This window comes from Sodiomyces alcalophilus, assembly GCF_042370955.1.
Source record: "Sodiomyces alcalophilus JCM 7366 unplaced genomic scaffold ACRALscaffold_8, whole genome shotgun sequence".
Taxonomy (NCBI): domain Eukaryota; kingdom Fungi; phylum Ascomycota; class Sordariomycetes; order Glomerellales; family Plectosphaerellaceae; genus Sodiomyces; species Sodiomyces alcalophilus.
The window spans coordinates 571,800-596,815 of record NW_027263539.1 but is presented as its reverse complement, the minus strand read 5'-3'; the positions used below and the strand labels follow the sequence as shown (position 1 = coordinate 596,815).

General features: G+C 55.3%; 7 protein-coding genes across 7 annotated transcripts; 3 read left to right on the top strand and 4 right to left on the bottom strand.

Annotated features, from left to right (window-relative positions):
• Window positions 1–1,146: 1,146 nt before the first annotated feature.
• Window positions 1,147–3,127, bottom strand: ACRALDRAFT_2044295 (uncharacterized protein; the record flags this gene model as incomplete). The annotated part of the gene is made up of 3 exons (XM_071021424.1): window positions 1,147–1,896; window positions 1,936–2,856; window positions 2,963–3,127. 3 exons carry the CDS (start codon window positions 3,125–3,127, stop codon window positions 1,147–1,149), a joined length of 1,836 nt encoding a protein of 611 aa, XP_070871521.1.
• Window positions 3,128–4,682: 1,555 nt separating this feature from the next.
• ACRALDRAFT_2111965 (uncharacterized protein) lies at window positions 4,683–7,119 on the bottom strand (the record flags this gene model as incomplete). The annotated part of the gene is made up of 3 exons (XM_071023553.1): window positions 4,683–4,730; window positions 4,802–6,181; window positions 6,322–7,119. The coding sequence occupies 3 exons, from the start codon at window positions 7,117–7,119 to the stop codon at window positions 4,683–4,685; spliced, it is 2,226 nt and encodes a 741-aa protein (XP_070871520.1).
• A 1,873-nt stretch (window positions 7,120–8,992) lies between these two features.
• On the top strand, window positions 8,993–10,068 carry ACRALDRAFT_212900 (uncharacterized protein; the record flags this gene model as incomplete). Its single annotated transcript, XM_071023968.1, has 6 exons — window positions 8,993–9,040; window positions 9,063–9,247; window positions 9,363–9,627; window positions 9,689–9,837; window positions 9,872–9,896; window positions 9,958–10,068. The coding sequence occupies 6 exons, from the start codon at window positions 8,993–8,995 to the stop codon at window positions 10,066–10,068; spliced, it is 783 nt and encodes a 260-aa protein (XP_070871519.1).
• Window positions 10,069–11,118: 1,050 nt separating this feature from the next.
• ACRALDRAFT_1065611 (uncharacterized protein) lies at window positions 11,119–12,061 on the bottom strand. Its single transcript, XM_071017186.1, has one exon. The coding sequence runs from the start codon at window positions 11,749–11,751 to the stop codon at window positions 11,587–11,589; it is 165 nt and encodes a 54-aa protein (XP_070871518.1). The 5' UTR covers window positions 11,752–12,061; the 3' UTR covers window positions 11,119–11,586.
• Window positions 12,062–14,455: 2,394 nt separating this feature from the next.
• On the top strand, window positions 14,456–15,474 carry ACRALDRAFT_1072413 (uncharacterized protein; the record flags this gene model as incomplete). The annotated part of the gene is made up of 2 exons (XM_071017975.1): window positions 14,456–14,906; window positions 15,107–15,474. 2 exons carry the CDS (start codon window positions 14,456–14,458, stop codon window positions 15,472–15,474), a joined length of 819 nt encoding a protein of 272 aa, XP_070871517.1.
• Window positions 15,475–16,409: 935 nt separating this feature from the next.
• ACRALDRAFT_2044291 (uncharacterized protein) lies at window positions 16,410–16,748 on the bottom strand (the record flags this gene model as incomplete). The annotated part of the gene is made up of 2 exons (XM_071021423.1): window positions 16,410–16,634; window positions 16,695–16,748. The coding sequence occupies 2 exons, from the start codon at window positions 16,746–16,748 to the stop codon at window positions 16,410–16,412; spliced, it is 279 nt and encodes a 92-aa protein (XP_070871516.1).
• Window positions 16,749–19,351: 2,603 nt separating this feature from the next.
• Window positions 19,352–24,867, top strand: ACRALDRAFT_1083226 (uncharacterized protein; the record flags this gene model as incomplete). Its single annotated transcript, XM_071019417.1, has 4 exons — window positions 19,352–21,367; window positions 21,436–22,455; window positions 22,519–22,797; window positions 22,866–24,867. The coding sequence occupies 4 exons, from the start codon at window positions 19,352–19,354 to the stop codon at window positions 24,546–24,548; spliced, it is 4,998 nt and encodes a 1,665-aa protein (XP_070871515.1). The 3' UTR covers window positions 24,549–24,867.
• Between the last annotated feature and the right edge of the window lie 149 nt (window positions 24,868–25,016).

Here is a 25,016-nt window from a genome sequence, read left to right as displayed (position 1 = left end):
AGCCGCCGCAGCCGGAGCTTGAGCGACTCACCCCCTCGCCATCGCAGGCCACGACGCAACAGCTCGTCCATCAGCAGGTCTCCCTCCGTCTCGCGATCCCCTCCTCCGCGGAAGAGAGTTCCGAGGGACGATTCATATTCCGTCAGCCCACCGCCACGTCGAGGCGCAGCGCCGACATCGCCAAGGAGAGGTCGTAGCCCCACGCCTCGCGACCGGCCCTCCTCGCCGTTGCCGGTTCGCCGCAGGAGGAATAGCTCCTCGGTCAGCAGCGGGCCGCGGAAGAGAGCCCGGTACGGCAGAAGCCGGTCGCGTGGGCCGTCGTATGATTCGCGTTCGCCGTCCCGGAGCCGGTCTCCTCTCCCGCGTCGTGGAGATAGCCGGTCCCCAACCCCGCCTCCCGCGAGGGCTGCGCGGGACAACAGGGGACCGCGGGATTCGTCGCACGATTCGCGGTCGCCCAGCCCGCCGCCTCGGAGGCGAGACTTTCCGGACGATGAAGACGAGTATGGTGATGCAGGGGCCCGTGGCGGAGGACGTGGTCGGGGATTTGAACGGGGTCGAGGCGGGCGGGGAGGGCGCGGCGGTGGTAGGGGAGGACGGTTTGGGTATCGCGGCAGGTCGCGGTCGCGGAGTCCCGATCGGTTCGCGGGAGGGGACGGAGGTCCGAAGCGGCGGAGGCATAGCGAGTCGCGGTCGCGGTCGCGTAGTCCGCCGCCTGTCAAAAGGGGACGGAGGTGATTTTCGTCGTAATCCCGGCTGTTGCGTGTGTGTGACGATAGGTTCAGGAAGGACGATTTCCGATTTCCAATTGCTGGTCGCTTAATAGATATCTGCTTTTGCCGGCGCTCAACCAGATTGCATGCGTGTCGGCCTCTGGTTACTTTGTATGAATGATCTCCCACCAAAGAATTCAATTGGAAATACCATGTTGGCCTCCGTCCCTACGTCCGATATTTCTTCTATGGCTCTATACCACTTGATGTCTATCATGGCGCTCGCTGAATAAATACGACAAAGACGATGCAACGATGCGATGCTAATGCAGCAGTTTGATCACAACTGGACCCCAAAAACGACAGCATCCAATCCAGTCCGACCAACGACGATTCTAAATCCTAGAGTATCCCCCGTTCCTTGGTCCCGTGTCTATCCTGCAAGCAACTTGTCATCCGTCTCGAGGACTTTCTCCTGGACGTCAGCGACCGGCACAGAAGCCGAGCCCTCACCAGATGGCTGGGTTGTCTCGACTTTCTCTTTCGGGTTCTTCTTCTGCTCTTCTGCCTCGGCAAGCAGTTTCTCCTTGTCCTTTTTGCTCAGCTGGATCGCGCCCTTGGCCATGGCCTCCATGGGAAGAGGGCGCACGATGGGCTGCGCGACCCACCATGGTCGTCGGCACCTTCGGACGGCCGCGGCGGAGCTTTCTTCGTTTTCGTCCTCCTCGCCTTTGTCTTTGCCTTGGCCTTCCTCTTCTGCGGCAGCTTTACCCCCCTCGATTCCGTTTTGTTCAAGACCATTCGACGGGGGCTGATCCTGGGCATTTCCCGTCGCAGAGGAAATGACTTCTCTTGTCCCCTTTTCCTCGTCAACAGTGGCAGACACACCGTTTGTCTTCGGCGTCTTCTCGGCTTCCCCAACCCCGTCGAACATGCGACCCCCGGTACGCTCATACTCGAGCAGCCCGTCGGCCACCTTGCGTTCCACGGCGGCCAGGATCGCCTCGTACGCTTCGAGGTCCCCGTTGCTGGTCCGCGCCAGCATGTCCCGGACGTCCGTGTGCTTCGTCACCAAGTGCCGCAGGAGGTGGAACATGTGCGGCTGCATGCCCGTGAAGTTGGGGCCGAATGGTTTATTGTCCCTCTTGTTCTTCTTCTTCCCGTCGGCGGCACCGCTGCGTTTCTGCCTCTTGCGCGCCGGCTGCTCCGCCTCGGCGGCCGCGGCGTCCATCTCGTCCATCCAAGCGGTATCGTCCCCCGGAACGAAGAGCGGACGACGCGCCGGCGGATCCCGCTCGGCGACGTATCGGTGGAGAATGTCGAGGTAGCGGCGGAAGACGGCGTCGACGCGCCAGCCGCCACGGCCGTCGCGGCCGCGCCAGTACTCGCGGCCCTCCTGGCCCGGCGGCGGCGGGACGGCGAAGAGACCCGGGTCGCTCAGGTTTCCTTCGGCGCTCATGACGGCGTCGGCGCCGGTGGCCTCGAGGCAACGGGCGAGGTCGCCGTGCTGTAGGATGTTGCCGTTGGCGAACAGGACGGTTTCGGGCGGCAGCTGCTCGCGCAGCCAGCGGATGGTGCTCCAGTCGGCGAGGCCGGTGAGGTGGCCCTTTTGCTCGCGGCGGCGGCCGTGGACGGTGAGGATGCTGGCGCCGGCGTTGAGGACATTTTTCGCATAGGCGAGGGTGGCCTCGCGCGTGTCGAGGATGCGGATCTTGGCCGTGACGGGGATGTCGAGGTTGCGGTGTAGGATGTTGACGAGACGGTAGATCAGGTCTTGGTCCTCCTGGAGGAAGGCGCCGTAGTGGCCCTTGCGGGCGATGCCCTGGGGACAGCCGAAGTTGAGGTCAACCGCGTCGCAGTAGGGCACCACGCGCTTGGCGGCCTCGAGCAAGATGTCCGGGTCGTTTGCGCAAAACTGGACGAACAGAGGGCGGTCGATGGAGGGATTGCCGTCGAGCCAAGGGGGTGGCGCTCCGTTGGCTGTGGTCGAGGCAGACGAAGTGGGCGGCTTTGTAGGTTGGAAGTTGTTCTGGCGATACGGCTCCTTCTCGGCGAAGAGGCGCGCATGGAACATGGGTGTGTAGGCCAAGAGGTTGGATTGCTCGGTCGGCGCAATGAACGATCGTGTCAACATTCGCCATGCCTGCAGAAATAAACGAGGCATATTGTTAGCATCATGCGCTGTGGGGACGACGGGGCTGAAGGAAAAAGAAAAGACGAAGAACAGAGAAAGACGGATCAAGACTCACAAACTCGGACTGGGCCACCATGGGCGCGACCACGTATTTCGGGCTTCCAAGGCTTTCATAAAAGGCCCTCCCATGTAGTTTCGCCTTGCCAGGCCCCGGGTTCACGCCATAGTCGGAAGATGCGGCCGCAGCCTTCGCTTCAAGAGGCCCCTGGGTAGCAGCCATGTGTGCGCTCGCGGAGAAAAAGGATCGAAACAGCCGCGAGCCAGGGCGCTTCCAAGGGCTCGACAGCCTTTGGAGAACCGCCAGGTTATATCGTGCTGCGTACAAAATGCAATGGTCGGTAAAATCGCTAGAGTTGTGCACACTGTCGCGTGGTGTCGTGTCGTTGAATTGGAAAGTTTTGTGTCGCTCCCCCGCGCCCGGTAATTTTTCAGGCCTTGGCCACGAATTGACGATAAGATAAGATAAGAAACGAGGTCCGATTACCGGCACCTACACCTAGGGACGAGGCTTGGCGCGGGGCCCAAGGCTGCTATTCTGTATGTACAACGGTGTATGGAATAATTATCGCGTTATGATTGGCCATTCTGACTAGAAACAAGCCTACAACATTGAGGTATCTGCTACTTTCACGGTACATCCAAGCTTCATGGCGTCTGCTAGGAAGTAACTTGATGTACCTACCTTCATGCAACACTGGCTCTCTTGGCTACAACCCCACCCCCCCCCTTCTTCCATTTTCAGGGGATCACGAACAGCCAACAGGCGTGCTTACCTAAGTTCACTCCCCTATATCACCATCCCCTATGATAATACGTTGCCCGCATAGTCAGCTGTAAGACGGTAAGACGGACACACATGAACGCTCAGGATGTGAAGCACTCGAAATCATCAGAACGACAGGACCACTCGTATTCTTTCCGCCTCTCCGATGAGCTTTAATGTCCTGCATTTCCAGGGACGAGAACCACACTCTTCTTCGCACTACCTAGCCGAATTAAAGGCATGTTAAAGGGAAAGGAAAAGGAAAAGGAAAGAAAAAAGACAAATCGACCACATGTTGCCCGTCCGCTCGCTTCCACTGTCGGCTCGTGTACATACACCTCACCACAGCAAACCGGCCAACTTGTATGAGCAGTCTGATAGCTTGCTCCAGACCATTGACCGCCGGAGTGCCCGTGGAATTCCCGAGGTAGCAGGAAACGGAAAAGAAGGAAAACACAAAACACCCAAATCAGCCAGTGATGGGGGTTCCCCTCCCCCATGATCAGCCCCCGGACTGACCGTCTAGTGCATGCCATGGTTGCACGAATGCCTCGCCTGTCACACATTTCCTCCGCCCACTTTTGTCGCATTCCGTATCATCTCGCAGGTCGCATGCCTTGGTCTCGCCCCCACCCATTTCCAACATTTCCCATTTGGGCGCAACACATGGCATGTCCCAATTTTTTTCTTTGTTTCTTGTTTGGCGGGGTGAGAGTCGATGCCACGGATTGGGGTGGGTGCAGGATCCCAGGCAAGGATAATTAGACGGATCGAGGGAAATGTCGAAGCCAACCAGGCAGAGAGGATTGAACGAGAGGCGTGGAGAGTCAGAGGACCGAGACAAGTTAAAAGACCAACGCCCCGACTCCAAACTATGCTGCGCCGAAAACGCCCTTGGAGGAATGGAAAATGTAAGGATGAATACATGGTGATTTGGGGTCGAGCGTCCCTCATCGTGAAAGAAATCCGAGTCGAAAAATCCTCTGCACTTGTTTGAGACATAGCAGCCCCATCAGAAGAAATGTGTGTAGATTTTCGAGTTTTCGTGCACCTCCATCTCCTGTTACATGTCGTTAGTCAAAGTCGTGCATGGAGCCTTGAGACCCGGGGGTGGGACACCCATCGACTTACCATCTTGAACGTGTTCAGTTCCTCTTTGATCTGCTGCGCCAGCATCGGCGTGAGCCGGTTGCACGTGGCAATGTCGCCGCGGCGGTCATATTCCTGACTATGCCACGTATCGTGAAATACAAGCCGGGGCGAGAAAGTCGCGTTCCTCTTTCCACTCTGCGGCGTCGTCGGTGCACTCTTCGTATCCTGCCGTAGCTTCATGGCCGACACAAAGTAGTCTTCCCCGCCGAGCGCCACCGACCCCGTGCGTCTATGCCCGTGCGCCTCATCATTCGGCGTACTCGGGGCGCTCGAGTTGGGCGAATCGCTCACCTGAGGTATCGCCGGTAGATCAAACGCAGACCCATTCTCTCCCGCCGGACTAGCCGATCCGGTCCTGTGTTTCAGGATGCCCTTCCTGACCGCAGCCAGCACCTCTTGTCGCTCCTTGTCACCCCCCAAAATGCTCTTTCGCGACGTTGAATTGTCTGTGTCCGAACTGCTGCCCGCCCGCTCCGACACCATGCTGGGCGCATTGGATACCTCCAACGAATTACGCTCCAGGTGCGGGAACCCGGTGCCGCCGCCGTTCTGGCTGCGAGGGTTGGGGTTCACGTTGACCCTCTCCGCCTCGGCTGTAATCATCGAGACCTCGGCCTGGCTGGCCTCTGTCGCCGGTGCGTTGGTGACGGAGACGCCGAGAGAGGACCTCGGCCTGAATAGCCCAACCAACGACCGGGTGCTCTTCTTCATTCCGCGTCCCATCTTACGAATCATAATCGACGCTGACGACGCAGTAGACGATACCGACAGGTTGTCCGTGGAACCCGCGAAGAATCGGCCTCCGTAGATGCTGTTACCCAGGCCGCCCTCCTCCTGCTTTTTCGCGATCGCCGCCTGTTCGGCGTCAAAGAGCTCATCGTCCGTCGGCTCCTTGCGTAGGCGGTTAGGCTCACTGTTGTGACTCTCAACCGTTACCGACCCCGCAGAGCCGTCAGCGGCCTTCTTGAAGTCGGCCGCACTTCCAAAGGAAAATGCCCGTCGTAATCTTGACGTCTTGCTCTTGGGCTTGCTGTCCTTTTCGTTGATGGCCGCTAACTGCTGCGCGGCAGGGCTATTCAAGCCTCCGTCAGTTGACGAGGCCGGCGACTGTGTACCCGACTGGCCCGAAGCATCGCCGCCAGAGGAGGACGGCGGTTTCCCCCCGACTGCATTACCCTCCATGGTCGCCTGTCTAGACAGCGGTGAGGGGCTGAGCGCACGTTTCGCCGCATCCGACGATGAAGCTCGTGGAGGAATGTTCACGGATCTGGACGCTTCTTGCTTGGACACTTTGCCATCGGGAAGTGCGGGTGTCGAGGAGGGGCTGCCGGTCGGGGTAGATACATTGCGGTTGGTAGACTGGTGGGGGACATCCCGGTCAGTATGCCGACTTTGCAGGGGAATAAAATGGGGCCCAAGTAAAACAAATGTGGTTGGCCAATATAACTGCGAGGGGAAAGGGAGAGAACTTCCGGGGGGCATTGCTTTGTTTCACTCACCGAGGATGGTCGAGAATGCCCGCTTCGACTGGATGAGAGGCTTTCCGAGCTGCCATGTCGAACATGACCACTGTGGTCACCAGGGACGAGACGCAGCGACTTGGAATCTTTATCGTCAGAGCTCTTGGGGGTTGGAGCTCGACCCTGCCGGGACTGGTCGCCCGCGTGTGACGAATCATAAGCCTTCGGTGTCCCAGAACCCAGGCCGTTGACTGGATAGCGAGCTTGTTGTTGCTGTTGTTGTTGTTGTTGACCGGCCGGCCGCCTATACCTATCAGGCGCCGGTTTCATTGCTGCAGCCTGTGCGAAAGTCATCTGCATCGGAGCACCCGTCATATAGGCAGATTGCGGCCTCGGCCCTGGCTGCATGGCACGAGGCTGTGGCAACGACAAATCATCCCGGGAGCCAGTCGCTCCAACGCCCATGACGCCGCTGTATGATGCACCGGACATGGGACCTCCTATGTGCCTACTTCTATGGTCATAACCGTTGATCATATGCTGTGATGTGGGTACGGCGGGAGAGGAAGTCGTCCGGTAGCCTCCATACGGCTGAAACGGTACGTTCGTATGCAAGTTGGGTGTGCTAGCAAAGGCGTATGGTTGGATGTGTGGTGCACTTCCACGATATATGGCTGGACCGGTTATACTTCCGGAGAAATTACGCTGCCCCTGCTGACCAGCCATGTATTGCTGGTTTGGGTGAGGCTGGACGGGGAGCATGGTCCTGGATGTTGATTGATTCTGAAAACCTGTTGCGATGCTGTACTGAGGGTGCGTTTGAACCAACGCGGCCATGTTCCTTTCGAATTAGGCGGAAATGATTATAGTCGAATCGGTTTTGGGCGGCTTGCTATACAATGTGTTGACGTGCCGTTTCCGAGTTTCGGAGGTCAAAGACGTGGCAGTTGAGCTATATGTTCGTTCGGGGAGGAGAATATGCTGTAGCGCCATTGTGCGTTAGCAAGATAGGTCTGGCTAAGAAAACAGGGAAGTAATAAAGGAACACCGATGTATGAGTAGGGCTAAGCTAGAGGTATCGCCCGTGCAGTGAGCTTTCCTGGGACGCGAGGCATAAGCAAATCACGTACCTACTGCTTGAATGATGGTTAGACGAAGAGAGAATGCCGTTTCGCGTGGATCGACGGAATATGGGCAATCAAATGTATCATCAGACGAGGTCGAATAGCTAGTCTGCAGAAAGGACGGTCGCCTGCGGCCAGATAGAGGTTGGTTGTATGTATGGGGAAAGCGAATAACGAGCGTTGATGTCGAGTTGCCGGACGAACTGGCCACTATCACCGTCGCCTAGTCCTTCTGATTCGCGTGAGAACGAGGTCGCGGCAAAGGGGAGTTGATAGTCGGGTCGTATCAGATAGCTTAGATCAAGGTCCGATATCAGAATGCAGACATGAGTAGGGGACCGTGTTTGATTCCCGTCTTGTTCCTTAGACGCGACTTGGAAATCCGACGAAGATCGGGTCCAGGCAAGGATCCTCAGCGAGCAGCTTCGTGCGTGTCGTAGTAGTCGGGGTTGACGAGTCCAGTAATCTGGTGTTCGTCACGAGAGACCAAGCTTGAAAAGAAATGCGAGTCGTTTGTTCACAGGAAACGAATAATGATGGGAAAACGAAACCCCAAAAACTAAAATCGATGGATGATGCAACCAAGGCAAAACAATAAATGAAAAATGCAGGCAACGATAAGCAAGAGGCGAACGAGCGGGTGATGATTGCTACTTTCCCCCTTCAAAAAACGGCGCTGGACGACGCGATGAAGACGACGAAAACGCTAAGAGTTTCGGAATGATGGCGTTATTGGGAAACAAGAGGATGAATCCTCATGCCAGAAGAGACGGACGTGGCTTGAGCAATTCGTGACGTGACTGGACTGATGGACGGCTGCTAGAAAAGCCACGGCATTGAAGCGATCGAGGGAAAAGGGGGTTGAACGAACGAACGGATAAGCCGAGGGGAAAAGGGTGATGACAACAGCAGGGAATAGTGAGGCCGTTGTTTGTGCCCTCCCAACGTCAAGAATAGGATGGAAGGAACCAAAAAAAGGAAAAAAGAAGGAAAGGGAGAAATGAGGAGAGGAGGGAGAAGCCGGAATGGACGAGATTGCCAGATGGTGAAGGTTTAGGGATCGCTTTCCAGATTGTTCTGGCCGCATATCGACAGGGTCGTTTCTGATAGTAACAGGTATCCACTTTTATACGCACTGTACATCTCGCCCCTCTTCTAGCCTTAGTCCCATGTGTGAGATACTGAAAAGGCCTCTGTTCGGACGGTCTAGGTCGATCTGGTCCTGCAATGCAATGCCCTGGAGGGAACTACTCCGTTGAGAGTACCTTGCTGACTGGTCTACTGCTGCGTTGTGTGTACGTTGTATGTACGAAGTATATGTACGTTGTACGTTGTATTATGTAGGTAATGTACGCTACATACAAGTACCTACTTCCATATCCGTACCTGACGACGGGGTCGCAAAATGACACAGGGTTGGGTTTGTTGTGAAGGTATCAGTTCTCATGAGAAATTGAATACCTGACAAAATCACGGAGCTGCATCAGTCCACACTGACATCGTAAGCACGTACGTACCTATCTGTAACTAGTCGATGCCCGCGTATTTGCACATTCGCAGATGGGAGTTTGAGTAACCATTACCAAATGCCCGTTTCGACAACCGAATTCCTTGAGGCGGCGCGATTTGCGAGAGTCACGTAATCAGTCGTGCTAGTCCTTGTCTGAAGAATACCTACATACAACGTACCTACGTTGTCTAAAACAAAATACGCCCCTGTTGATCGACAATACCGGTACTACAGCGACGGCGGGAGAAAAAAGGGGGAAAACACCAAGCTACTTCGTACAAGTTCCTGTCCTATATCCGTCCCTCTCGGCCTTGGATGGCCTCCCATCACGGTAGCATATAACCTCTTGCGTTGTTGTTTTTTTTTTAAAAAAAAAAAAAAAAAATTATTATTTATGTATATAGTATTATTCTTAGTACTTTATGTCTCTGGCTCCGTACATCCAGTAACAGGAGATGCATCGGCAAGGCACATCAACGCAGTACGCTGTACTTAACTTGTATCAATCACTTGCTCGTTTCATTCGGAACAATTCAGACGGACATGAAGTCCCTTTTTGGTCCCCGCCTCTACTCCTTCCATCTCGTGGCGGATAATCAAGCCTGCGGCCTAGCCGGTGACACCGTCGATTGGCCCTCACTCCTTCGAGCTGCATTCATGCAACATGCGCCAAGGTTTGGCTACTGCTCGTCCCCCTTTTTCTCTCCCTTGGTTTTCCTAAACCTCTCCAGATGTAACTGTCTACTATCATAGCTTCTTTTTGCCTGGACAGATCTGGCCTTGCGACGTTACCTGGAGACATCGCACAATGCCAGTTGCTAATTGCCAATTACCATTCTCTCCTAATAATCGCCACCTAGTAATATTGCCCACGAAATGGGCCACCGTAATCGACTGCCGGGAGCAAATGATTAAGTACACGTGGTGAGAACGATCATGAGTGAATCGTTGTTAGTGTATTGCCTCGTTTTTGGTCGATTGTCAGACGATCAAAAGGCAAAAAAGAGTCGCAGCGACATGAGCTGCTGACATCATTCAAAGCACTCCGGCAAATATCACATGATACGAGTTACTGACCTCGTATCGAGTCCTCCCTCTAAAATCCAACGGTGCCCTGGACGGCTGAGCGGCGTTAGGGATCCTAATCTGTAGGAACTCCGAGTTATGAGGGAACAAGACCTCGTATTTGCCCCTCTAGCGGCCCACCCGTTATGGGTTTCCCAAGTTGGCCAGTACACTAGCTAGGCATAGCGACGGATCATCCGTCACCGTTTGGTAGAACGAGGGGTAGCCAGTTGATTTGAAACGAACAAGAGGGACGGGGGAATTGCTAGATGCAACAGACACTGGCGGTTGGGTGGTCACTAAAAAAGATGCTCCGTAAGACCAGCATCTAGCATAAACGGAGTAAGGGAAACACCACCCCGAAAAGCACGCTGTAATTGTATTACAACGTACCTACTCTATACAATGTCATGATAAAGGTCCCCTGACCATCTCAATCTCCCCGCAGATCCATCCGGCTAATGCATGAAATCAACTACCTACACTATAAACTGTGAATTGTACACCAAGTACTTTGTATTATCACTCCTGAACTGTTTATAAACTTGATAAAGGAAAGATAAATCGAAGGTGTTTTAACCAAAATTACTCCGCACCAAAGTTAAAAGAGACCACAACTCCGGGTTACGGAGTCGGTACACCGGAATAGCACAATGTAGACGGTTCCGTCGGCGATAACCTTGGAACTCCGGGGTACAACGTATGTCAAGGTATCTCGTAGTGCCGAGATTCCCATAGGTTGACTGGAGCTGGTCCAAGCTTTGTCATCGTTGACCAAAGGCCCAGATCAGATCGTTATAATGTAAGGTATTACAACGTACAGTGTACTTTGGAGACGTTTCCGTCTCCAACCATTTGGAAAGTGCAACTGTGCAAAAAATCATACCAAGGACTCCATGGTCAAGTTCCGAATTGATTAGTCCAATACCCCGGGTGATTTTGGTGGAGATTGGCCACATGCCAAATTACCCCAGCAAGCTGCCATCTACAACACGTATTAACAATCCAGGCTGCTCATCTACTTGCGTCGTGTCACATAGAAAGTCCCTGTCGTGACACAAAAGGGACAAAATCCGCACTCTGCTCCAGTTCGACGTGCTGTCCCTCGTCTTGCCATTCCCGCCTTCTTGACGAGTGGTACGAAGTAAGCATTCCTGGTAACGACTGGGCGTTTCATCAACCAAGTACGAGGGGGAAACGGCGTTCAGTATTCAACTCGGTCAGCGTAGGGTTGTCCATCGAGGGATTGATTGTTCTTAGGGTACGAAACTAGCTCAAGCCGGTTATACTCGACCAACACACCTCGCCGTTTTCGTCTCACCTGGCGTATTATCGGTCCCGCAACAAGGCGTCAAACTGAAATGACGTCCTCCGGTCGTGCACCAGCACCGATCACGGCAATATTCCCCGAATCTGGGCCCTACATAAGGCCGACACTTGGGCGATGAAGTTGCCGATGGGGTCCAATACCGACGCGTGCAACCTATCTTCCGGGAAGTACTGAGGTACGTAAGACGGATAAGGTGATGCCGTATAACGGATGACATCAACCAGCGTTGGAAGCTTGGTAAGCTAGCTTCGCGAATGCCTGAAGCCCGTATCTCGTCAAACAACGCCCGCCGATGCCGTGAGACCTCTTGTCGCGGTTGCCCGCAGGTCATAGTTGAGCATGATGAAAGAGTCTTCAGAGGCTGGCCTGGCCGCCTTGCCAGGCGACGGGACGGGTTGCGGCTTGCCGGCGCTCCACTGCAGCTTCGGCTTCCAACTCATCCGGGTCGGCTCCCCCGACGGCCAGCAAAGGCCTGGTCCTGGCGCTTCCCAGCTCAAAGTGGCTAGTTATCGGCCACAGAGATCGCCGGTAGTCCCCGTCGCGTCTGTCGGCGCCCGCAATGATATGCGAGGAACCCAACGGAGGATGCCGGCTCAATGCCACGAAACCAGGCTAATCATAACTCCCGCGATGTGCTGGCAGAGTTGAGCGCATCGTGGTTTCCGAAATGGCTTCGGACGTGTCGGGCTTCTATTGTCTCCTATATATAAGGCAAAGAGTGTTCCGAATAATACAGAGAATCGAAAAGGTTAAATCCATCATCAGTCGTTGAAGGTCGTCTGTTGCTGTGCTAGCAGAGAGCAGCCGCGTGGCAGTCTGAAGAGGTTGGACTTGGGAATCAGGGGCAGGCGACACTGTTTCTAGCCTGATTGACCAGATGCAGTCAGCATATGGTGGTCCATGTTCCGCGAGGGGCGAGCGTGTCTGTGCCAGAACTTCCATTGTTGGAGACGGTCCCATTGGGCTGGGATGGTGTTTCGCCTTCCCGCGGTTGGTCGGCAGCGCGTGAAACTCTGTGCTGACAGAATGCTGAGGTGATTATTGCGAAGGAAGAGCCCATCCCGTCCTCGGCTTTCCCCCAGAGCTAGCCAGAAGAGGCTGAAAACTGCAAAGGTAGGGTAGTGTCTACAGAAGTGTCGCAGTACTTCATGTATCCCCAAGTGGAAGGCTGCTTTAACTGTCTGATGGCCCAACGTCGCCGGTGAAGTCGAGTTAAGCTTCTTTCAGACTGCAGAAAGTACAAGTAGGTAGGTGGAGCCGATGGATGGAACAGAGCAGCCCCATTGAGCTTGCCAGCTCCACGTGGTAGCCGGTGCGTCGTGAGAGCCGATTAGTCCAAGTCACCTAGGGGGTGCTGGCGATACGTTAACATGGCGCTGCGACTTGCGGTGACACCGCATAGCGGAAGGAGATTAAATAACGCCTCTATACGTGGATGATGAGCATTAGAATGCCAGCGGTATATTCAGCTCCAACGTCTCAAGACCTTTGTGTGAGAGTGGCAGAAAGACCTTTAATACATGGAACGGGCTTATCAACCTGACTGTAGGAGGTTTGGGCCCCTGATCTCGTCGTTCCTCCTGGTTCTATCCCAAATCCCGGCGTCGGGAACCACCGAGCAACGGCCACGACTGGAACGCAAGACCTCTGGGATCTAGGAACGAGATTGCGGCCCTGATCAAGGACGTCACCCGGATCGGCGTGGACGTGTTACTGGAGGGCGGGACCGCCGTCCATCGTGCCAGCATAGCGGAGAAGATGAGCTGGGGTTCCGCGGGGCACACCACGCGCGTCGAGGACGAATCTTACTGTCTGATGGGCCTGTTGGGGGTCAGCATGCCGATTCTCTAGGGCGAGGGTCGCCATCCATGACCTCGGTTCACCCGAGCTCGACCAGCAGGCCTCCGAACAAATGCTGATGGACAAGGACTGGACCGGGGCGGGCTCGTTCTGGTATACGGCTCCCAATAGAATCCGCTTCCTGCGGCCGGGAGAAACGGAAGTTTCCCTCGGCAACATACATATTAAGTTCGAATGGGACGAGAGAGGTCGCAAAAATCGAGCTTACAAGAAGCCGCCAGCCACCGGCATGGCGTATTGAGGCCTCCCTATGCGAGTTCAATAGGGAGGCAAATATAGGGAGCAAGTTTGCCCTTGACGGCAACTGCACGATCAGCCAGTGGACCGAGTAGCCGCCTAGTAAGTCAACTGAAATATGGGGCGGCTGGTTATCATGCGTTTCTGGATCTTGCTGGAGGAAAGCAAATAGCGTATTGGAGAGTGCGACTTGTTACAGCCTCCCGAGTTGGGCCCGCGATGGAGCAGTAAAAGTGCGAAAACATTAACGTTTGAGGCTTAATATGGCGACAGCCATCCGAGAACGGGGATGTCATCGCTCATTATATAAACACCAAAGTACTTATACCCAGGGAACTCCCATTTGGTGCAAGGTAGGCGACAAATAATTCAACAACTCCGGGGCTGAGCAAGGCTCTGCAGTCTATTCTAGCCGCCAAGTGTCGTAGGCCTCGAAGCTGTGATTTTTCTCAAGGGGCTTCTTCATCATAGAACATTGGCCAGGGGAGATAAGGCATCTATCTACTTGATTCTTCGCCGCCGCACCCCCGGAGATGCTCGAGATCGGCCACTGAGACGGGGGAGCACTTGTATGCCCGATTAGACTCGCCTCGCTTCCACCATAAAAGGGCCACGCCGCCAGTCCCACATCTACAAATATCTCGTTCACAGCCGAACTGAGGCAGGTTGTGCCACGAGGATGTTCCTTCTCGAGGCTGTGCATTGCTGACCACAGCTTCACAGTCGTCCTCCAGCTCAGCGGTGCGCAGTGTCGTCGCGTAGACCCCGTCAACTCCGGTCTATAGCACGCATTCCGGCCTCTTAACTCCTCCCATCTACTTTTGGTCTTTCGACAGGTTTACCGATATATATGAAAAGTTTGGGTTGCACCAACGGGCTGTCCGTTGTTGTACAGCCATTTCACCGCTCACATCTTCTCCCGACAACCCAACGCACCGCCCTCCCAGGCGCGCCCTCCTTCCTCACCGGCAGAAATTTCATCCAATTCTTCGTCCGCCAAACATACCACCTTAACCACCCTCCCCCAGCTCACTCTGTTGTCCGGCAATGTACAAGGTTGTCCTCGCTCTATCAGTCCTGGCCCCATTGGTCGCGGCCAATTGTGCCCATGGAACGAGTCTCTTCCCTCGCAGCCAGAGTCCTCGCGTCAATGTGGCCGACTTTGATTTTAACGGACTCGAGGGTCCCCTCAACTGGCACATCCTACACCAAGACAATCTTGACTGCGCTGTTGGCGAAAATCAGAGTCCCATTAACATCAACTCGTCCAGTATCGACAAGGCCTGCGGCAAATCCCTGCGCTTCCACGTGGACGACTATCCCCGCGGTGCTAGGCTTTTCAACCTGGGCAGCACGGTCGAGGCCGAAGCCACCGGCACCATCCATCTGAGGAACAAGCAGTACAACCTAGTCCAGTTCCACTTTCACACCCCTAGCGAGCACCGCATCGATAGCGAGTACTATCCCCAGGAGATGCATTTTGTGTTCCAGGCTTCCGGTGAGTGCTGCTTTCGTTCCTCGTTGTTCTCTCACTGCTTTTTTTCTCCACAGGTTTCCCCTGAGCTTGGGGAAGGGTTCGAACCACGGCATAACACGGATGGAAAGCTCGTGTGATCTCCATTCGTTATCACGTCGTTTCATCTTTCATGTCCACCCGTTATCCCGGTATGAGCTGACTCATACCTCCATCACAAACAGACGATACCATTGCCGTCGTCGGAATCCTCATCGAGATCGGCACGGATGACGAGACGTCGTCTCTGCTGAAGGACGTGTTTGAGAACGTGGAGGATATCGCACTCCCTGGCGACGAGTCGCGTACGGGTCCTCTCGACTTTGGCGACCTCGAGGCCCACGTCCAGTCGTCCGAGATCTTCCAGTACAGCGGCTCCCTGACCACTCCGCCCTGTGTCCAGGGCCTTATGTGGAACGTTGTCAGAAACCCCATTTACATCGACATTTCCACGTTCCGCCGCGCCAAGTCGGTCCTAAAGTTCAACTCGCGGTACACCCAAAACACGCCGGGACAGATCAACCTGCTCAGCAACGCCTGCACCGGCATCTAAGGCGCCGTTTGCTCATTTCTCCACGAGCGTCTGTACCCTGTAAGGTTGGAATCACTTCATGTCTGGTCGTGAAAAACGTACGTTGTAGGACAGAAAGATTCTCTTGGTCCGTTGGAAGGCGTAATTACCAAGTAATCCAGTCGGCAGTCTTGACAGGTACTTCGTAAATAATATCACGTGACATGAAGACTCGGTTTTGCAGAATTTCCAAGGGGCACGTATTTCATTGCGACATCTCATACAACAACATATTTCTGGATGCTAGCTGCATACTCTAATGGGTGACTCAATCTCTGTGGACATTGTCTCATATAAACACGTCTCTATTCTGGGTATCCTGTGCTCATCGAAGCACGATCAACCATCTCCATCCTCTCACCACAAAGGCATGTCCTATGAGAGCGGCGCATCGGTATACGCTGGAGAAATGTCTCGACACCAAGCCATGCCCATTAGTATGCCATCGGGTTTCTCCAACAGCACAAGAAACAGAACTTCTCGTAGCAGTCCCCCGGCCGACGACAACCTGGATAGAGTGGGCGGTCCAAGGTATGTCGGTACACTGTCGTACATGAGATGAAGACTGCCCTTTCAAGTCTAGGGTTTTGTTCAGAGTCGGTCGTGACGGAAGAGACGTGCGGTGATTTCCCCGTACGAACGGAGACATCTTGGCGCGCCTCTGTTTCCTTATTAGGACGCGCAAAAAACATGTCCCGAATCGCAACCCATGGATTTGCCTGCCAGCTTTCCTGGCGTTTCGATGCTTATCATTCGAACCGCAATGGCTGGTCGTCTGTATCGGATTGAATGGTCAATCCCGCGCGGGGTGGCAGCTGGGACGCATTCAATAAAACGCTGGCATACCGTGTTGGGTTGATGTGCCTCGTACAGCTTCTCCTTGGTCAATGAAGACGATAATCGGAGCGGGTTTAGCTTCAGTCGTCGCGCTTATTTCCGCGGAAGAGGGAGCGGGCCATGTCGGTGAAGCTCAGCCCGCCGAAGAGGAACTCGTTGGTATGCCGGCCGCAGTGGGTGTAGACGTTCATGTTGCGGCGGGGAATGGGGGAGGGTGCACCACCGGGATACTTGGATGAAGTTGCGGAAGTGGTTGAGGCCGACGAGTGGGATGAGTTCTGGCTCGAGTAGGAGCACGTGCGGTTCTTCAACTAGAGTCAGCTTCGCGCCATTTCCCGGTACGGACAGGGGTGTGTCTTGCATACTTTCTGTTTCTCCACGACGATGGGAGTAGCAGCGGACTTTCGGGAGAAACCCATGGTGACGGTGGAAAGGTTAGAAGTGAGGGGAGGTTTTTATTCAGACGTAGATATATATCGGGTGTCGGGACGGTTGAAGACGCTACGGATACGCAAGGCCTTCACAATTTCGAGGATTGACACGACACGACTTGGGTGCACAGCAACTGGACGGCTTCTATAGCCAACTTCCCGAATCACTCAACTAAGATAAAGTGATATGATACAGGAAGTAGAATTCTCTCCATGGAGAAGCGTCACTGGCACAGTGAGACGATGTAGTAGGCAATGGGTAGTAGGTAGTGGTGGTAGTATTTGAGCGGTGGACTGGTTGGTGTTGATGTTGGTGTTGGATTGTTGGACTGGTTGGTTAAGGAAGAACGACACCTGTGCTGAACAGATCGAACGTCGTTTGTCCAAAGGCAATATTGGAAGGGGGGCCCGAGGCTCTTAAATGCTTCTGCGTTCCCTCATCCATCGTCCACCCCTGAACTCCCGCGGTATGCAGTTCCTGAGCGTGCCGGGCCCAGTTGCGGGCCCCGTGGCACCGTCCCGTCGGTGGTGTGGTGTGGGGCGTGTGTCATTACACCCGGGTTCGGTAGTGGCCTCAAAATGCAAGAAGCAAATAGGAACGGCGGGTTTTTGTCTACCCTTGCACTCACTTCTCGGGAGTTCGCTTCTGGACGAGTGCTTTGGCAGCAATCCAGTGGATTGGGCCGTCATCTCCGTTCTTCCATGGCTTCCTTGGGGAATGGAGGCCATCCACTGGCAATCCCTCCCCAGTCTTGTTGGCCGGCCTCGATTGGTGGTGTTTTATTAAGATGCATCCGATCAAATCAAATCAGTCATTCCGACGATTCGTGGCTGTTACAATGCATACAACGTAGGGCTGGGCCGGTCTCCGTAAGATCTGACGGACCGCCGTTGTGTTTTCGACTTGGTCACCGGCGCTCACCAGGCCATTGCATGGTATAGATGGACCCTTCCGCCTGTTCAGTGTGGGATAATCAGACGGGATAAACGCCGGAGGGAATCATGTATGTATTTTCAGCAATCCCAACTTGGACCAGGGAAAAGCGACCGTAGGGACCAGCAACCAAATGGCGGTAATGTATTCGTACCTATGTAAGAAGTCTGACATGGTGCATGATTAGCAGCGATGCAGCGTCGTCATCGGTGCCCCGTTTCGGTCACCGAAGTATTGGCGTGCAGCGAGGGTCATGTGATTGCGTCTCACATGACTACCTACAGAATAGGAAGGTCTGAAGCCTCAAAATTGTGTACGTACACATGACTGTCCGCCACCGCTTAGTCAAGCAGCACGGCCACATGCCCAGTTTCATCTTGTGGCTGGGGAACGTGGAGACGGGGACGCGGTACCCCGGATTTTGGGCCATCTCTCGTAGGGCTGAATCGTAGAGACCGTTGACGCTTGTCCATGAGCCTCAACTCTTGGCCCGAGCTGCCAGGTAGACGTGCCTGACGACTGCGCCTTGGTCCGTCGAGACTTCCATTGAGTGCGCCGGGCCCAGATTATATGAATTGACCCATTGAGCTACTCAAATGCTGTCGCATCGTCTTCAGCTTTCGATTGATGCTCATCAAGTCGTTGTTTCGGCCATTCAAGTAAGATGTAGAGCAGAAATTCGAACAATTCAATCGTCAACTTGGCTGTTTGTGAGCTCCAATTTCGATGTTCGGTGTTGACCAAATGCCCCTAAAAAATTGGGGCAACACGAGGTGCTTGGGCGGCTGTTCGGTCAAGGGAGAATATGGACCAATCAACATTGTTATTGTTCTTTTCAAGACCCACACCTTTTCTGCACGTGAGACCCACCCGAAAGTCTCCTCCTCCTTGCCCCTTTGAACCATCGTCCACATCCAAACCAACCGCGCGAAACCAACGCGATTACGCTTTTTCGCACTCCAGGGCATTTCTCTCAACCACTTTTTGGTGCCTACTCTGCCATACAGCACGGTGATCATCACTGTCGCGTGCTGATTGTCGCACTTTTTAACCCTTCTTTCCTCTGTCTTTTTCTTTTTTTCTTTTCATACCTGCTTTGTGTGGCAATCTGGCAGTAATCGCCATCAGCATCCACAAAGGGAATTCCGACCCACGTAACCTGCCACCGTGAACCCCATCCCATTGCTTGTCGTCCACCCTCACGACCATTAACTTGTCGATCACTCAATCAAAGGTAGGACTCTATTATTGTCTCACACTCGAGTCTACATGTTTTCATATTTGCTTGAAACACCATGTTGCATTTGGTAAAGACTCCTGGCTTACAGATCAAGGGCAATACTAGCAGCACCCTCTCCCATGAAGTTGTCACTTGCCTTGAATGGCCGACCTTGAACACGACCTAATCGATCTCGACTGCGAATTTCATCGTCCTTCGCAACATACCAGCCAGCCTCTCTAACTTGTGATACCTTGCGTCTCACCCCAATCCGTCGTGGTTCCGTCGATTACCGCCTGGCTGCGACATTCTCGAATCCAGTCTTAAGGCGACGACGCGTTCCTAGGCTTCGATCCGAGGAACGATCGGGTTGAGGTGCCGCGACACCACCCCATCTCACAACCCAACCGACTTCCAGTCTCGTTCTACAACGTCAACATGACAAGCAAGCGAAAGCGGGATGACTTCTTCTTCGACCCTAATCAGTCGGATCCCGACGATCAGAACTTCGAGCCGGGCGAGAATCGGCGGAGCAGGAGCAGAAAGCGCTCGCGGCCATCAAAGAGCTCCAAAAATAGTCGACGAAGGAACAACCGGTATCGAGGCTCGGACATCGAAGACCATGACGATATTTCAGACAGCGAAGCCGAGGCATCCTTCGAAGATGACGTCGTTGAAGACGATGACGACGATGATGATTTGCCAGTGAATGCCGCAGGCCGAAAGACACGAAGAGCCGCAGCTAAGCCTGTGAAGTACGAAGAGACAGAAGGGAGCGAAGAGAGCGAAGACGAAGACGACGGCGGCGGCGACGAAGAAGACGAGGTAGACGAGGAAGTCAAGGACAAGGAAAATGAAGCCGGCGACTCGGATGATTCCCTAATCGAAGTTACGGCCCCAAAGAGAAAGAGCAGACGCAAGAATGGCGCGGTAGAGGAGGTCGATGACGCTTCCGAGGAACCAAAAGCGCAGCTTACAAAGGTCGTCAAGCTCAAGGTCGGTCGGTCGAAGCTCAAGTCAGCACTGGCCGCAGGGCCGCAAAGGAGAACACGCTCCCAGACTGAAGAGGCCGATGAAGAATTAGTGGAGCTGTCCAACTCGGGGAGGCACGCTCGTCTGGTTTCCAGGAGTAGGAGCCCGGAAACCAAAACTCGCACCCGATCCTCCCGTGCCGCCAAGGGGCTAGCCAAGCCCCCCGAGACTATTGTGGAGGCCACTGAAGAGAGCAACGGCCATCGGCCCGAAGACGATGATGAGTTGGCCGGCCACCACGAAGATGTCGCTGCCGACGCCCCAGCGGACGCCAAGATGGAGGACGCTCCGGCCGAGGAGGCGGATGCGCCGGACGACGCTCCTTTGGCTGATGGAGTGGCGGCGCCCGAGGCGGAAGAAGAAGACGAGGAGGATGACGTCCCAATCACTCGAGGCCGCAGCACCCGAGCGCGCAGGACCAATGGCACGACAAACGAAGACGAGGAGCCCAAGGCGGAGGAAACTGGCAAACACGTCGGTCGTCGACTGACCCGCCGATCTGCCCTTCGAAAATCAAAGTCGGCCCAAGAGCCGAGTAGCGACTTTGAGCCCGGTGATGAGTCAGCCGAGGATGCCGCCTTGTCCGATTCATCTGCCGGGAATGCGAACCAGGAAGATGATGATGTTGACCTTGACAGCCCCACCCCCAGAGGCCGACGCGGCCGGACCAAGGGCAGGTCGGCCAAAAGCTCCCGCCGGGGTGCCGACTCGGACGACGAAGTTGAGCTGGACAGGGACGAACTGGCCGACGAACTGGAAGACCTCAGAGAAGCCTCGCACACGCGGTCGCGCCGAGCCCGGCGGCGACCTTCCCCGGCCATCCTTTACCAGGAAACCGTTTCCAAGAGGCGCCGCGCTGCTGCCAAACCCATGAACTACTTTATGCCTCCCGTGACGGCGGCCCACATCGAGGAGGATGATGATATGGGGGAAGACCACGCCCCGACCCCAGCCCGCCGTCGTGGCCGTGGAGGTGCCAGCCAAGCATGGGATCGGCCGCTCAATACTACCTTTGGTCCCTTTGGTGGCGGTGGCATCGGCTCGCTCCTCGGCGGGCCCTGGGGCACGGGAGCCACCGGCGGCGTGGACTCGGATAGCAGCGATGATGAAATGGGCCACAGATCGGGAATGGCCGGTAATGTGGGCATGACCCCGACCTCGGGTGGCCCAGGAGCACTGCTTCCGGGCCTGACGCAGACGTACGGGGATACCGGCATTGGCGCGGCGCCCAACGTCGGAAAGGTAAAGAACCAGAAGGCCTTGGCCGATGCAGACCCGCTGGGGGTGGATCTGAACGTGGACTTTAGCCAAGTCGGTGGCTTGGAGGGTCATATCGACCAGCTCAAGGAGATGGTGCAGCTGCCTCTGCTATATCCCGAACTCTTCCAGAGATTTCACGTCACCCCGCCTCGGGGCGTCTTGGTAAGTCCCCTCCTTGTCGCCAGTTCCCCCTTTCCCCACGGCACGGTCACTTGCTAACGACGGCTTAGTTCCATGGTCCGCCGGGAACTGGTAAAACTCTCCTGGCGCGAGCGCTCGCCAATTCTGTCGGTATTGGCGGTCGGAAGATCACGTTCTACATGCGCAAAGGAGCCGACGCGCTCAGCAAATGGGTGGGCGAGGCCGAGAAGCAGCTCCGGCTGCTTTTCGAAGAAGCCAGACGAACCCAGCCGAGCATCATCTTCTTCGACGAGATTGATGGTCTCGCTCCGGTGCGCTCGAGTAAACAGGAGCAGATTCACGCGTCCATCGTTTCGACCCTGTTAGCCTTGATGGATGGTATGGATGGCCGCGGCCAAGTCATTGTCATTGGCGCGACGAACCGTCCGGACAACATTGATCCTGCGCTCAGGCGCCCCGGCCGCTTCGACAGGGAGTTTTACTTTCCCCTACCCGACTTGGACGGTCGCCGTTGCATCATCGACATTCACACAAAGGACTGGGGTCTCTCGGATAACTTCAAGCATTCTCTCGCCGAGAGCACCAAGGGATATGGCGGCGCCGATCTCCGCGCACTCTGCACCGAAGCGGCCCTCAACGCCATCCAGAGAACGTATCCCCAGATCTACGGCGCGACGGATAAGCTGGTCGTGGACCCTACAAAGATCAATGTCCACGCGGCAGATTTCATGACGTCGATCAAGAAGATGGTCCCGTCCTCGGAGAGGTCGGCGGGCTCGGGCGCTGCGTCCCTTCCCAAGTCGATTGAACCTCTGCTGCGTGATCAGTTTAACACGGTCAAGGAGATCCTCAACGAGATTCTGCCGCGCAAGAAGAACCTGACGCCTCTGGAGGAAGCCATGTTCGAACAGTTCGACGACGACGACCATGGCTTTGGACGCGAGCAGATGCATCAGGAGTTTGAGAGGTCTCGCGTTTTCCGACCCAGATTTCTCATCTCCGGGCTGGTCGGCATGGGCCAAGCGTACCTGTCGTCCGCCTTGCTGCACTACTTTGAAGGAGTCCGGGTCCAGAACTTTGGTCTGCCCAACCTGCTCGCTGACGGACGGGTAAGTCAACGAATGGTTTTCCCCCCTTGCTACTTGACGATGTTGGTACTGACGAGTTGGCAGCCCGTGGAACAAGTGATTGTCAGCCTTTTCACCGAGGTCAAGAGGCACAAGCCGAGTGTCATCTATATCCCCAATATCGACTCGTGGTACACGACACTAGGAGATACCGTCGGCTATGTAACATTCAAAGCGCTGCTGAAGTCTATACCTCCCACCGATCCCATCTTGGTACTCGCCACGGCCGAGTATGAGAATGGAGACAATCTTGACCCTGTGCTGTGGAAGGACATATTCGCCTATTCCAGTAAGAATAGGCTGGAGATTGCTCGGCCGAAAGCTGTACGTTTGACTGGCTTCCTTGCTCAGGCCCGAGAAGAAGAAAAGGCAAACACTGACTGTCTGGACAGGAGAATCGCAGGGAGTACTTCAAATCTGTCTTGGAGTACATTCGCAAGAGTCCGACCGACTTCCCCGACCCGGCCCAGAGGAAGAAGCGAGTGCTGGAGAAGCTGCCCCTTGCTCCGCCCCCGCCGCCGAGGGCCCCTTCAAAGGAGGAAGAGAAGGCCATGTACAAGAGAGACCGCCAGCTTCTCAATATTCTGAAAGTACAGCTTCAGCCGATCATGGACCAGATCAACAGGAAGTACAGGAAGTTCCGGCAGCCAGTCATCCCCACGCATCAGCTGGAATACCTCTTCCTCGAGTCTGACCCCAACTACATCCGCCCGGACGTTCCCGGGGCCGAAGAGCGGCCATTTGAGATTGTCAAGGACAAGTACGGGAACGACGTCCTGCGGGAAACAGAGACGGGCAAGACGTTCTACAACCTCGAGACCACCACGATCGAGGAGCGGCTCTCTAATGGGTTCTATGCACATCCCGAGGATTTCCTGTTCGATATTAAGACGCTCGCCAAGGATGCCAAAAAGGTGGGCGATAAGGAAAGGACGCTCAAGGCAAATGAGCTTGTCAGCAACGTCGAGGTTGACGTGGCGGCGATCCAAGCCAACGGCAACATTGACTGGGAAGGGCTCCGGGCCAGGCAGCTGCAGCGTGCCATGGTAGCGGCGGAGAAGGAGCGGAAACGCAAGGCCATGCAGTCCATGGTCAACCTCGTTCAGTCTGACACGGCGGCCGTTGCTAACGACAGCGACTCTCAGGGTCCAGTCACTCTGGGCGAGCCGATTCCCGGAACCCGTCATACCAGCACCCGCTTCCAACCTATGAGTCCCCCGTCCAATGGTATTCGTGGGCGTCTGGCTTCACGTGGGCTCAGCAATGGGACGGCCCAGCCACCCGTACAGAGCGATGTGCGCATGGGTGGTGTCGACGAAGATGATACACAGGCGGCCGCCGCGCCGGCTGTCGAGCACACCCCGACGAAGCCACAGTCCGAGGGACGCGCGGAGGGGCTCGCGTCTGCAGATGCATCAACGGGCGCAGCCGCCGGCACGACACAGCTGTCCCAAAAGTCGGCCGTCACGACTGTGCCGCCGGGTGTTTCGCCTTCGGCCCTCGTAAACGACGCGTCGACGACCAAGACGACGGACCCGTCCGACCGATCTTCGAGCAAATGGAGCACGCAGTTGACCAACGGGTTCCCTGCGGATCAGAACACGCAGAGCGACTTTTCGCAACTGCTCGACACGCAGCAGCCCGCCGGTGTGCAGTCGAACCCAGGGGGCGACGATTCGTGGGCGCATTCCCAGGCCGACGGCCTCGCGCGAGGAGGCTTTGCCCACCCGGGAGACGGGCCGGGATCGTTCCAGTTCCCGCGGCCATCCAGCAGCCTCCACGACTCGCCGAGCAATGAGCACGTCAGGAACCCCGGAAACTCGGGTTCGTCGCCGTCGCAGCAGCCGGTGATCCACGAGGGCCAGGTTGAGAACTTCCTCGACGACCTGACGGAGCGCACGTCGGGGTGCACAATCGAGCAGCTGGAGCAGATCAACCGGGAGCTGATGGACGAAATCTGGAAGACGCGGGGCGAGTGGAACCGGATGAAGGTGCTCGGGTCGGTGAAGAAGGTGTTCAACGAGACCATTTCCGATATAGAGCACATTCAGGGGCTTTTGCAGCCTAGCCAATAGACAGACGGGTATAGAGGAGGGTGTTTTTTGTTTTTTGTTTCCTTTCTTTTCCTTCTTTTGTATCACCAAGGACACCTAATCCTCCGGCCGTTGGGGACCGCGCCGCGCGTATATGGTTTTTTTGACAAGACAAATGGCTCGCGATGCCACTGGATTACACGAAGATGGTCGGGTTAGCTTGGGAGCCAGGATTTCTTTTTCTAGCATTCACATTGCTCGGTAGATGTGAAGCGGTCATTCCCGGACAGCTAAGTGAATTTATCAGGTCTTTGGGTCCTTATAAAGACACTACTTGAGAGCAGTCTCCGAGCCGATGTCGTCGGTCTCGTGTTGCCCTTTGATTGCTATGTTTTTACGCATTCTTTGGTATTGTCTTGGTGAAAACAGTTTCGTTCGGGGTATCATTCCTGTCTATCCATGCCTAGTCGCTATAATCGTCATCCCAATCCCAGAAGCATTCGCCTGTAC